Raw genomic sequence first — 14,485 nt, forward strand, 5'->3', positions numbered from 1 at the left:
CAAGTTAACCTTATAATTAATTTAAAACTAAGTCCTTTTTTTATTAATATAATTGACTTACGTATTTCAAGTTTATCTGTGAAAGTAAGACTTTATTAGATTTGAACCATGGAACATGCTTGAATGAATGATTTTTAAGATTCTGCTTGCCAGTAGTATCAGGTTAACCTGCCTGTCATGTGAGGGACGAAGATATAAAAGAATTTTTCATAGGTTGCAGGGGGGTGTTCAAAATTACAACTATTCGTTGGTAAAAGAGTAGCCCAAGAGTTGGCGGTAGGTGGTGATGACTAACTGCCTTCCCTCTAGTCTTACACTGCTAAATTAGGGACGGCTAGCGCAGATAGCCCTCGTGTAGCTTTGCGCGAAATTCAAAAACGAATAAGCATCGAAATTACAAACAAACCTTTGACGTCTAAAAGAGATTGCTATGATTGGTTGTTTGCTTTACGGGTAGTGTTAACCCCAAGCAAGTAGATCTCGTGCTGCTTTCTGTCGATAGGTAGGTCAAACCGTTCCGCGACTGGTCTTCACTCTGCTCTCGAGATGACCTCGATTCTCCTCGGTACATTCAGGCTGCTAAAGTTGTGTATCTTCCGCCGGCTTCGCCTCAGTTAGCGAAGTCTGTCGATTGAAAGCGCACGGGTCATCTGTGTATTCTCTTTCCCTGCGTCGATTTTTAAACCCACAAGCTCAAGAGTGGTTTCTGATTTCGCACGTGTTTTTGTTGTGAGCAGACCACGTGTGCTGCTCTAAAGGTTATATATTCTCTGGTGTACATCGGAAAGGGCAAGTATGTTTATTTTATCAGCTAACCTTGTAAACTAAACATTAGTTCATTCTTATAAAAGAATTCACTCACTTGTGAAATAGTGAGATGTGAACTTTCAATCACTTAGATAGTTAGTTCGGCTTCTTTTCATTATTGCATTGCACCTACAAGAGTTTCCCCCAGATAACAGTGTACCATTAATACTACTAAACATTGACCAACTGTTGTTCAAACATTCTTTTATAGAACTTACTGTTATAATAATTTAATATCAATAGATGAAGCGTCAGATTTCGTCTATTCATTTTTGAAAGGTTTCTCTTACTCCATCGTTTTAATAATTTTCATCACAAGTAACATTGGGCAGAATTTTGTGCTGAGATATTATAATATTTTGTAAGAGGTTTTATTGTAATTATACTAGCTGACTTTCACATTCAACGCACGGAGAAGATATGAGGATCGTCGGGGTGACATAAAGTGTCAGACCAGTATGATGACCACTCTGTGTACCTTTCCTGGGACCGATAAGGGTGCATGAAAAGTTTAGTTCAATATATACGGACAAACGGTTATAAACGGACAAACGGTTATAAACGGACAAAAAAAACTTCCGTCGAAAGGTGGTTAAGAGACAAGGTATTGAAAGTAATATTAAACTACATGAAGCAGTGCAGTTTCAAACACAATCATCAGGCACAGCATTTAATTAAAAACAATTGATTTTTCAAGAAGTTTTGTTTTGTGCTGAACAAGTAAAACTTTGAACGGGTTATTAGAACTATTAGTGTCACATAACTAAAGTAAAAACTTATATCTTGGTGTTTTGTGCTTTTGCAAGTGCTTTGTTCAATGGCTTTCATCTTGATTAACAATTAATTTGAATGTTTTTTATTTACTGATGTTATCTTGGCAGGTGTAATACAAACAGCTTCTTTAACACTTGTGTCACGTGTATTAGTCACTATACAGTTAGATGACTGAGGAGAATGTTAATATATACAAAGTAGAATTTAAGGAACGTAATAAAATGAAAGCATCAAATTTGTCTTGTTGCTTTGAAATTATACCGTAATTTAATTTATATTGTCAGTATGTTATGAAAGTGTATCGTGTAGTTTGTGTTTTCATTTTTTTGCATTCTGTAAACATGACTTATAAACAACTTACAGAAAATGTTTTGGCTCATCAACATCGTTGATTTAATCAACCTTCAAATATTGAATTTACACGAATCATTTCCTGTTTATAGCTTATATTACACCTTCGTTTTCTAAGATAAATATTTAGCATTTAAAGTAAAGATCTGTCATTATAAGCCTTGAAAGGATAGCCTGATGGCAACGTGTAAAAATGTTTACTTGAACTCAGTGTGTCTGTCAAGTCCACGTGACCACTGTATGTGAAATTCTTGATCGTTTTTCATTTTGTTGATAGCAAGTTTGGCAAAATTCTTTAAAAACTATCCTGTCCACCTAAATATTTCTAAGATACACTATTTTGTTTTATTGATAAACCCACATTTGGTTAATTAACAAAATTACTGTATGAATTTCATACCGAAAGCAACAATATCAAACTTCCAAATGAAATGATACGTGTATGTAAAACAAGTTGAACATTTTGTTTCTTTTAATACAAAAATACGAAACTCTATAATAAGAACGCTTTAGAAGGTGGACCTTTCTTCATCAGGGGAAACTGGAATTCCCAATGTTAAATTAATTATGTTTATTCTGATCATATGACTCTGTAGTAGAACAGGAAAAATGTTAAACGCATGTCAAAATTTTGGTGTTTAAAAACAATGTTATACTATACGCTTTTGAACAATACTAAATATTATGCCTGTTACAAATAATGTGTGATACAAACATATATTGTATGAAAGTAAATATAAAAACCAAAGCAAAAAATCACACGTTTAGAGTTTTTGTGTTCTCAAAAGAGCAATACTTTATAAAGGTTATCTTGCAATTACTTTCTAATTTAAATGGGTCATGAAAAACTAACTTAAAATATGTTTTCCAGAAACAATACGTTCGCTCTAAGATCTCATTTCTCATATACTTAGAACATTATATAAAACTAATCACTACAGGTCAAAATTAAAGTCAATCGCATTTTTGAATTTCTTAATTTTGGAAATATCGCAAAAGAATACAGGATTGTTTGCGTGTTAGTTGTGACATTTCGCGCAACGCTACGTAATGGGTTATTTGCGCTTAGCCTTCTATACTTTTAAAATGACAAGACAGAGAGAAGGTAGCTAATCAAAAGTACCCACCGCCAAACTTTTGGGCTATTTTTATCTAATCGAATAATGGGATTTTACCGTTTATCATAAAGTACACTCACGGCTCAAAATTGCGAGTCGTGTAATTTTTGTGGCAACTAGATGTGAACCACAAATTTTTAAATTCATAGCCGAGACATATTTTGTTGAAGTTGCGTATGTTATCCACCAGCCGTACTTGGTTCATTAAAGCAGGCCTTGTAGAGTTACTGTAAATATGCTACAGCAGCTTGTTCTATATTAAATTAAATCTCTCCCTCTCTAATGTGTTCTTTATTTTCGAAGTTACTCTTACGTTCATGAGAGTAAAAGGCGTGGAGTCGGAAATGTTGGTAAATCGCATTAGAATGATGATAAAATCCGATGATAAGAAACACTACATTGATGCTGAGTGATATAAAAATATCTTATGTAGGATAAACACATTGCCTTTACAAGTGGAAAATACATTGTTTAATATCTCACCACAATTCTTTATTTTCGGTGAAAGTCACTGTCTCCACTTTTAGAAAATACCTTTGTTACTCTGGTGTAAATTTTGTTTTACACAAATGTCTTTTAACTATTTTATATCAGAGAGGTTTTCAACATATTTAATTTTGTAGCCAGATATAGCACACGTGTTTTGTTCCCTTTCTCTAAGATATATTGAAACAAACAAACGTACTCATCCACAGTGACGGAAAAAGTTTAATTAATCTTTCAATTTCATATATTTAATGAAATTTAAAAAAAGTTAATTATGTTGCATTCTTGATTTCATTCAGGACGAAAGATCTGCGCTACTTATACCGCTCACCATGAAATTCTTGAGCATTTTTCATCAATAATAACGTACAGTAAATCTACATTTTTATTCTTTAAGTTACGTCACATCTTAAAGTGTAAATGACAACATGATTACTTCCTAACAGTTCAGTGTGGAATATCATGTTTGTGAAATAATTAAGCATCAACATTATTCATACCTGTTCTCCTGTCATTTCAGAAGTGAATGTTGAGTTTGCTTGCGTAAGCAGCTTTTCAAGCACAAAGCGGGATTTGCCTGCTGTAAACGGGAAAGAGACAAACGCTCGGACAGACTTTACGGTTCGCAAGATTATATATAAAATATAAAACTTCTTTATTAACATAGAATAATAAATTCGATATAATAATCATATCAGTCCTGCAGTTTGAGGCTACAACAGCGAATTTTATCAATTTAACTAGACTGATGAGAACTGTCATAGTTGGAAATTGTTGTACTCAGATGTTCATTGTATAGGATTTGTTATACAATATAAGCAGGTCGATTCATATTTTTCAACAGGTTGTTTAGAATTAGAGATACTGCAAGCATATTGAGAAAACATATTAAATAACATGAAGTGGAATATAATGATTTATTTTTGAAAAGTTTTAATTGAACAACTAAAACGCTTTATTTACGAATCTTTATTAATTGCACTGGCTTGATGAGTTACTTTACCATTCAGTCGAACCAGCTCCTTGTTTTCACACAATATTGTCAGGCTTCTGTTATAAGTGTATATTTGTTACTATATATCGCAAGCCCTCATTTTTTATGTTCCTCTATCATCTGTTAAAATACTCCATTTCTCTTCCAATCAGCAATTTCGATTATTGCTTGACTTTTTCAACCGTCTCTACTTTTTCTGTCGGAAGATTAAACTAAAACTGATGTTATCTTTTGAATACTCTGAGAGATAGTTTATGAATTATAAAACGTCAATCACGAGAAAACAAAAAACAAAATGAAACTTACTATCGGAGGAAGATTTCTGAAACAACTCTTTTGGATGCAATAAAAAGAAGGGAGACGACTGAATGCTTGAGTGATTGTGAATGTTAATACATTTTTAATTCAACATTTTAGGCTAGATACCCAGTTTACTCACACAGTTGAAATCTTCAGATAAAGTATGGATAATTGGATAATCGTAGCTTTGCGCGAAATTTTGAAACAAACAAACTTTATTTAATAGAGAAACGTAATGTAATTTATATGACAAAAACGATGATTACTGCAGTAACTGCAAAGTACAAGCTAAATAAAACCTGTCGTATTCTTTGTAGTCGTTAAACTGAGAATAATAAATAGGAGAAACAAGAATAACAAAAAAGTTTAAAAAACGATCATTAATGTTTCGAGCAAATCACCGTCACAGAAACTCTCGTGCACAGAGTTGACTGTAATCCTTACTTATGTTAGATCGTGACCCACGTAAAGAATGGGATTATATGAGCTTTTGTAAGGGGGGAAAAAAAAATGAAGTGTCGTGGAAACTTCCAGACGTTCGAAAAAGAAGTCTGCTAATAAGCAGCTTACGTCATTTTAATCTCTTGTGATTCATTGGTTATTTTTCCTTTCCGGTTCATCTTGTTTGAAGGTAATTAACATCATATCTCATTCATTCGTGTTTCTTTCTTTTCTTACATACGTCATTTTGTAACCTCAATATATTCTTCTTTCGGTCTTGCTTTTCTTTGTTCATTTTTCATTTCGAAGGAACTCCATTCATCATGCTTTTCAATTTATGTCCTATTATTTTTATCTTTGTCTTTTCGTATCTTAGTTTTGAAATATTTCATTTGTAATTTTATTTTTCCATAATTCTTCTGGTTTGGTTTTCTACTTATCTTCCACAATAATTCTTAATATATAGTAATTATTCTATCTTGTTTTCTTTTTATTTCTTAGATCTACGGCATTATCATCATTTGTTCTCTTTTTCTGTTTCTAATATTTGTTTTTTCTCTTATTTCAAACACCATTTTCTAATATATCATTATATTTTTGTGCTGTTTCCTTTTCATCTCTTAGATTTGATATAATCCTTTCTTCTCTCTTATCTTATAGCTCTTCTTTTTACCACTTTTGTTTTAATTTAATTTTCTTTTCTCTATTACATATTTAAATATTCTCTTCTTTCATCGTGTTCTACAAATGTTCTTCTGTTCTTTATTTATAATTTTTTCTCAGTCTACTTCTCCTTTTATTTCAGCCCTGGCGTGGTTGACAATTAACTTGTCAGACTGAGGATATAAAGTTTCATAATTTGCTTTCTGCTAAATAGCGATCCTTACTTTTTAGGATAATGGGTACATTATATTGAGTGATACTCAAATACCACTATTCGATCAAACACGAGAAGAGCCCCCCCAGTGACACAGTGATATGTTTCTGGAATTAACGACGCTAGAAACCAGGTTTCGATACTCGTAATGGGTAGCACCGGTTACCCATTGTGTAGCGTTGTGCTTAATTACATATAAAAATAAACAAGGGAAGACCAAAACTTGGCAATGGGTACAATCCACAGGGTGCCTTCCTTTTATTGGTAGCGGATAGTCCTTGCTTGAATATCCGAAATAAACCTTTCTTCATTCTCTTATCTTCGACCTTTTAATATTACTTTTATCTTTTATTTTCTTTCATTTCTTCTATAACTTTCTATTTTTGTATTTTTTTGTCATTTACTTATGACTATTTCATCAGTTTTGTCATAACTGTTCTTCCCATTTAAGTCTTCAATCAGTGTTTTTCAGTTATACTTATAACGTTTTCTTATAATAAAACCATGGGCTCGGCTTAGCCAGGTGGTTAAGGCACTCAACTCTTAATCCGAGAGTCGCGGATTCAAATCCCCGTCAAACATACCGTGGAGGCGTTATGATGGTACGGTCAATCCCACTATTCGTTGGTAAAAGAATAGCCCAAGAGTTGGCGGTGGGCGGTGATGACCAGTTGTCTTCCCTCTAGTCTTACACTACTAAAGTAGAGACGGCTAACGCAGATAGTCCTTGTGTAGCTTTGCCCGGAATTTTATAACAAAGGCACACCGACCCGTGTCTACCAAGTAGAGTCGATCTCCTGATTTTAGCACTGTAAATCTGAAAACTTACCACCTTCCAAGCAGGAGACCAGATGTAGGTGCTTGCAATTATTAGTTGAATTTTAGTTATAATTACACTCATTGTTAAGAATTTGTACCTTTAGTTTTAGTTACTTAATAATTATTACCTAAATTTTAGTCACGGTTTTTATTACAGTTGACTATATATTAATTATTGTTAATCGGGTGACGATGATCTTGATAATGTCGAGATAAAATAACTAGAGAGTTTTCATTAATTAACTTCACAATATCCTTCTTAGGCTGTTCTAGGGGGGGGGGGCACAACGGGAGGTCTTTGGATTTACAACGCTGAGCTCAAGAATTCGATTGCGGTCGGTGTACACAGCAGATAGCCTGATGTTATAAAGAAACACGCACACACACATATAGTACATATAGATAAGACTTACAGTAATGTGTGTGAATTAGCATAACAATACATGAAATATTACACGTGTAATCCGGAAGTGTACATGCTTGTGCTTGTTTATATCTATCGCGAGCACAAGTGCCAGTGATCCTCTAAATTGGAAGTTATAAGGTAGTGTTTAGTAACATTAGCATAAAATTCAATCACAGATTACCTATTTTAAAAATATTACCCCTAGACCCCCTTTGTATGCTTTGTACACTATTATGAGTTCCTTGACCAATCACAAATTGCTTCATCCACCCCTGATATATTTGAAATTGTTGTACCAATTGGGTGTAACCGTTTTGTTAATAGTTGTCAATCCAGAGCTAAAAACTAAGTAAATCTAATATTTTGTTTATTTTGTTTTGATAAAAAGAGATGCTAGTGTACGTCTTTGTGTCACAATATCAGAAATTCAGGATGCAAATCAAACTGTTACTAAAAATATACTTCATCATATTTTGTTCTTGATTATATCACGATAGTTTTAAATACTAAGTATTATACCCCCACGAAAAACTGTCGTTTTTGTCTTAAAAGGACCAAACTAAACTTTCACGAGATGTGACATTGTGGAAAAAAATTAGCTTACGTTAGGTATGTGTGTTTGTTTTTTATTGCAAAGCCACATCGAGTTATCTGCAGAGTCCACCGAGGGGAATCGAATCCCTGCTTTTAGTGTTGTAAATCCGTAAACTTACTTCTGTACAAGCGAGGGATCCTACGTTATGTTTCTTTGTTAGTAAGAATGATAATGTCTGGATAACTACTTTGAATGTATTTTATAGATAAACGAACAAACACTAAGCGTTTCTTTATATTCGTGAAGAAGAATGACAAAGTATACATATTCATTTTTGTGAGAATGTGCGTCTGTTTGTTAACTTAAACGATACCTTATATGTATAATGGATTAAACAGTCAGATCAAAAACTCCTATTGTCCAAATGTAGCTGTCCAAACTGACCAGAGTGAAAGTGCACCACGTCCCGAACGCAAGACCATAGAATTCTGAATCGAGTAAGACACATTCAAGCCGAAAAACATAATATTACTTACTGTTGAAAATTAGATTACTTTTGTTTGGTATTGCAATAACTATTAAATCTAACTCAACGGTAAGTCTAATACAAATTACCGAGTGCGAAACACTTTGCATGATGTAATCCAAAACTCGCCGTACTAAGAGCAGGTGGTTAATAGTCTTCTAACTCTCTGTTGACAAAATCACAAGATAATTAACAATTCCGTGCTAACATGTCTAGGTAACACCCTGCACTCAAGTTATACCAAGTTTTTCTTTTTCCTTTCCTTCGTAGTGGCACTGGTTTAGAGACTGTATCCAACTAAAACAAGCAAATCTAGAACAACGGCCATGTTTCGGCTATATACAACAGTTTCATGGGCCATTCAGAAGTTTGCTCCGTCTCACTGGGAAACGCCCTTCGCTTCAGTTTCATTCATTCTTGTAGTTTTTCTTAACTGAGATTTCAGTGGCGAGCGTCACAGGTGGTGTTTGTTTGGCAGCGCGCGGCTGAGAGACGGCACATTTCGCCAGTCTTGGAAGGAGACCTTGCAACATCAGCGGCGAAAGTGATCAGCGGGTCTATGGGCATTTACAGTTTTGCGTCACTAGACCTTGAGACCCCCAGCTTTTTACCGTTCTGGGCGCCTCCAAGCGTCTCATACCTGACGATTGTATTGTTGTCTGCTTTTTGCCACCACGGGGCGCAGACTGTTGGAAAAAGTCGTGCTTTCCGTTTGTTCCACTTCCGGTGGAACGGAGAAAATCACTTGCACCATCGATCCAAAACTAAATAATCTAATGCACCTGTCAGAGTCAACATCTAACGGTCTCCTGTTCACTTATTGAAACATCAACTTATATTTTATCAAATAGGAAGTTTCTTTGAAGACTTCGAGCATAATTGGAGAAAAACAGGGCGAATTCTATTAGTAGACATGACATATGCCTTGGCGATATGTGTTTTTTCATTTCTTCGAACTATACGTATTTATACTTACGTTTGAAGGTTTTCACCTGGCACCCACGCTAACAGCAGCCTTCTTTGAACACAGGATCAAGCTGAACCGTTACAAGAGCAAATCCGGTGGTCTACAATGGTACTAATTTGTATATTACATTGTAAATTAGGTTTTGAAAGTAGTTTTATTTGTAGGTGTAAATTAACTTTATTGAAATTAGTAATAGTGTCACTGACGGTTAATTGTTTACATGAAAGAGTTATTTTTATTCGTTTATCACATAACTTACGAATATCTTCCAAGTTTTCTTTTCTTTAATTTTCTTTTCAGAAACCTCATTGCTTGTATGAGTCTGTTACTATGTTCTGTATTTCATGCTTCTAGTTAATCATAAGCGTATTAGTTCTCGTTTGTTTTTAAGTAAAAAAAAAGAAAGAAACGGTACTGTCCGTAGTGAAACTGAAAGTACGTCTTTCTGAAGAGACTATGATATAACTGTTTTTATGTTAAACAGCTTTCTATTGTTACACAAATATCTCCTTAATGACGTTAATTTTTTGTTTGGTCAGAACGAATGAGAAGAATTGGTGAGTTACAAATGTTGACTTACATTCTCTCCAAACGAAATCCCATGTATATGTGCTTTTTGTGTTCTGATTTTGTTTTCTAAAAAATATCTCAAACTGACGAACAAAAAGTCATATTTAGCAGATATGTAAACCGAATACATCAGTGTTAAGATTTTTTTTAGAAACATAAACTCCAAAATAAGAAGTCTTACTTAAAAGAACAGCGTATTTGATAACTAATGTTATACATTGAAAGTAAGAAGTCTTACCTGAAACAAGAGCTTATTTGGTGACAAATGTTATACATTGAAAGTAAGATACATAGCTTCATCTTTCTGTAAATCATCCATTTAATTTTATTTACTTCAAACTAGCGTGTAAGAATTGTTTTCTATGCTTTTCTAACTGTAGAAACAAACATATATATATATGAACTGTAGTTTTTATTGCATATGTTGCAAGTGCAAAAAAAAGGAAAAAAGGACAATAAAACAAAGTGTTCATTAAACTTTACTTGTAATTTCAAACACGTTTATAAAATATAAAAATTTCAAGTGTAATTATAGCTAAGTTTGCATTGGCCTCTATTTCCAAATATGCCCCGGATCTCTGAATAATACAAGGAAAAATATTCATATTTATATGCGAGTATTTGAATAAAAATCACAAAGCTCATCTACTTGACTTTGAAGGTTTCTTTTATTTAGGTCTTTAGTATGTAGAGAACGAATGGTTTTTCCAGTTCTGCATTGACTGAAGCTCCCAAGGGGAAATGCGTGTTTTTATTCTTTTATTTGTTAACGTATTTATACATGTTCTCTAACTATATTAATTGATTTCTTTTTATTTATTTCTTGTAACAGATGAATCAGTTGTGTAAAGTATGTAATGAGCCAGCTGCAGGCTACCATTTTGGGGCTTTTACCTGCGAAGGTTGCAAGGTAAGTTTACCAGTTTGATTATTTTACCAATAATATAATAAATATGCAACCTTCTTTCTTAATATTTCTTCATATAATGTTTTTTTTTTATGGTTAACTGTTTACAAACAAATATCACGCACAATATTTCCTACATATTTGTTAGACAATAAACATAAGATATTGAATTTCCATAAACAACATTATTATATCTATGGATTAAGTTGTGTTTTATTTGTATAGCCAGCGATTTGTAGTTTGTTATTGCCGACAAGTTTATCCTTCCAAAGCTAGCACTAACTCTGCTATGTGTGTGTGCTTATATAATCATCTGGAAAGCTATCATAATGGGGCTAGCATTCATACTTCAAATTATATGTACAGTGATTGATACTTACTAAGTTCCTTCAATATTTATTTACTGGAGTTCAATAATAGAATCTCGAATATCCATGTTATGTGTTAATCAAATCTAATTTTACTAAGTAATGGAATATTTGTTTCCCTCCAGTCATTGTGAGTTGCTGTTTGGATATCAGTTTGTGTCATATCTTATTGTTTGGTGTATAAAATGTATTGATTAAAAACAGCTCTCATAAAAACAAACAAACAGTAAGACACATACAACAGGGTTACATACGGGCATAATAGAGAGAAAAGACACAATTGACATGAAAAATTACACGTAATTTTGACATAACATTATGGTTAAGAAACACTAGAGACAACTTTACACATTAAAACAGACTCAATAAACGAATGAGAGAGAAACTTGGCAGGGTTATACTTAATAAACACACAATAAGAAGATTAAAGTACACATATGTTTATACAATACAAAAGACGTAATAAAGGAATGGGCAGACAAATTAATGGGGTTACATCTTGTAAAGACGTAATAAAAAGTTAAGGTACACTAATGACAGCTTTATACACTACAATAAATGTAGTAAAGGAATGAGACGACAAATTAGCAGGGTAACACCTACACAGACGTAACAAGATAAGATAAAATTAACAGGGTGAAACCTAAGATAGGCATAATAAATGAGTGAAAAGGCGCAGATGACAGTTGCATACATAATTAAAAGGGCTACATCTACACAGATGTAATAAGAGAAAATACAATAAACAAGGTAAAACTTAACATAGATATAATAAGGGTATGGAAAGGCGCAAGTGACAGTTTTACACAATAAGTAGGTGTAATAAGAGAGAGAAAACAAATTTAGTCGCAGGAAAATGACAATAACAGGATGAGGTGACCCAAATAATAGCTTTCATTAAACATATTTATTCTTACTGTAATAAAATACTTTAGTTGATATTGAAAGTCCTCACACACAATAAATAAAACTTGATAGTTTTAGATTATGATAAATAAAGCTGAATCAAGCTTTAACGTACATAGGGTTAAATTGAAAGTTTCTTTTGCCTGAATTCTTATCAACACTAGCCTTATCGATGGGGAATTTTAAAATGTGAATAAAGCATTGTCCATATTTCAGTTAATTTCTCTCTTTGCTGTTTGGCTTTACTATGTATTATATATAGGAATATAGTGATTTCATACAGTTAACGTGTTTCAGTCAGTTCTTTACAACGAATGTTGCCACAAGCAAAAATGTAAAACTAATAAGGTCTGGCATGGCCAGGTAGTTAAGGCACTCGATTTGTAATCCGAGGGTCGCAGGTTCGAATCTCCGTAACACTATACATGCTCGCCCTTTCAATCGTGGGGGCGTTATAATGTGACCGTCAATCTCACTATTTGTCGGTAAATGAGTAGCTCAAGAGTTGGTAGTGGCTGGTGATGACTGATTGTCTTCCCTCTAGTCTTATACTGCTAAATTAGTGACGGTTAGCGCAGATAGCCCTCGTGAATCTTTGCGCGAAATTCCAATATATATATGGACCTTCACTGATATAACGGTACAGAAACATTGAGAGTTTACATAGTTAACACGTATAGCATGAGCCTAAAACCTTACACTGACTACAATATTGGTTGTGAGGGGTTTTAAAGGGGAATTGTTTGGTTCGAATTGCAACTAAGTAAATCCTACCGGAATTCCTATATTTCTTCTTTACCTTGTCCAGTAGATTTATGAAAAACTGGTGCCGTTACTACATGTTTCTTTATTAAAGTATTCTGTTAGACAATCTTGAAATTTGTTCTTTTCGTGGTTTCTCTCGATTACATTTGATTTTCATTATCTATAGAAATAAAGAAAGTTATATGTACGGAGGTGTGAGTATGTGTATTATATGTACACACACACACATATATATATATATATTTAAACCACATTTTTAAGCCGTAGATAGTATTGTTCTTTTAACGAAACTACACAATAAGCTATCTGCGTTTTGTCCACCTCAGGAGTCAAACTCTGAATTTGAGCGTCATAGCTCTATACATTTACTGCTGATTATTTAGGGCACCATACTACAGTTTAACTTGATTGTTTGTTTTGACTACGAACAAAACATAATAGACTGCTTGTGCGAGGATTGAACTGCAAAGTTTAACGTTATAATACATCAAATTTACTGATGATTCCAAATGCAACATGTTAGATACCAGGAGAATTTCTTTTTCTCCCCGTCTTTTATAATTAATATGTGAAAAACTGGTGACATTAATATTAGTTAAAGTATTTTGTTAAGTAATTTTGAACTTTTTACTCATTTGAAATATTTTCCTGTTATTACCGATATTCATCAATCACGAAAACAGAATAAAGAACATTTTGCATATAAATAATGTAGCTTTCAGTTTCTATTGGCAGTCTACAGTTTCTAATGCTATTCTTTAAATTTTCAGTTGTATTTGTACGTATTTGCTTGAAGGTTTAATATTACAATCCATTACTTGAAACTCCCTTTCTGAAGAAATCTTCCCCAAAACCTTGTATGTTGAGTTTGGCTGTAAAATGCATTAAAAATACGTTTAACTAATATGATATCACTTCGGTTTATCAGCTTTGATGTAAACTATAAACACACCGAGGCAGTCGAAAACTAAAAGTCTAGGAATACATTTTACAGATGCATTCCCCAAAATCAATCCAGCAGAAGTAGATAAGCCGTGTAAAACCTCATATTTTTTCGTAATATCATTTCAAGCTTATACACATTTAATTCAAAAATCTTTTAATATACGGTATTTTAAAATATATCTGAAGTTATCTAAACAAAAATGGTAATTAAACGTGAATTTTCTATATACTAGGGTTGCTAGGTGGTTAGCATGCCAGGACTGCGAATTCGAGGACGCAGGGTTCGCATTTCTTGCCTCTAAAGCACAATTTGTATTTTAGGGCTTTGATTGCACTATAGGAGTGATAGATAAATCCTACTTTTCTTTCAAATAATAGTAGTCCAAGAGTTATTGGTGGTTGTTATTCAGTAGCTGACTTTCCTCTTAGTATTAGTTCAGAATTATGGATAGCTAGCCCTTGTTTAGCTCTACACGAAACTAATAAAACAAACTAACGACTAAGGCAATTGTTCTCAAGAAGCACAACTTTAGCTCAGTTGGTTTTAAAGTCTTTACCTTACGGTTCCAGAGACATTGGTTTATTACATCTTATTAGGTTTTAAAATATTTATACTTCAACGG

At 33.3% G+C, this 14,485-nt stretch overlaps 1 protein-coding gene across 2 annotated transcripts in view; it reads left to right on the plus strand.

Annotated features, from left to right (window-relative positions):
* The first annotated feature begins 554 nt into the window (after positions 1-554).
* Positions 555-14,485, plus strand: part of LOC143258684 (uncharacterized) — a 46,357-nt gene continuing 32,426 nt past the window's right edge. The window contains exons 1-2 of one of the 2 annotated variants that reach the window (XM_076518098.1): positions 555-793; positions 10,804-10,881. In XM_076518098.1, the coding sequence (XP_076374213.1) occupies positions 10,804-10,881 (78 nt within the window). In that variant the 5' untranslated portion in view covers positions 555-793. Of the gene's footprint in view, positions 794-8,790; positions 9,510-10,803; positions 10,882-14,485 lie in introns of those variants that run through there. The other variant, XM_076518097.1, reaches the window with a different exon arrangement.

Source organism: Tachypleus tridentatus, chromosome 8 (assembly GCF_004210375.1).
Source record: "Tachypleus tridentatus isolate NWPU-2018 chromosome 8, ASM421037v1, whole genome shotgun sequence".
In the NCBI taxonomy this organism is placed as follows: Eukaryota; Metazoa; Arthropoda; class Merostomata; order Xiphosura; family Limulidae; genus Tachypleus; species Tachypleus tridentatus.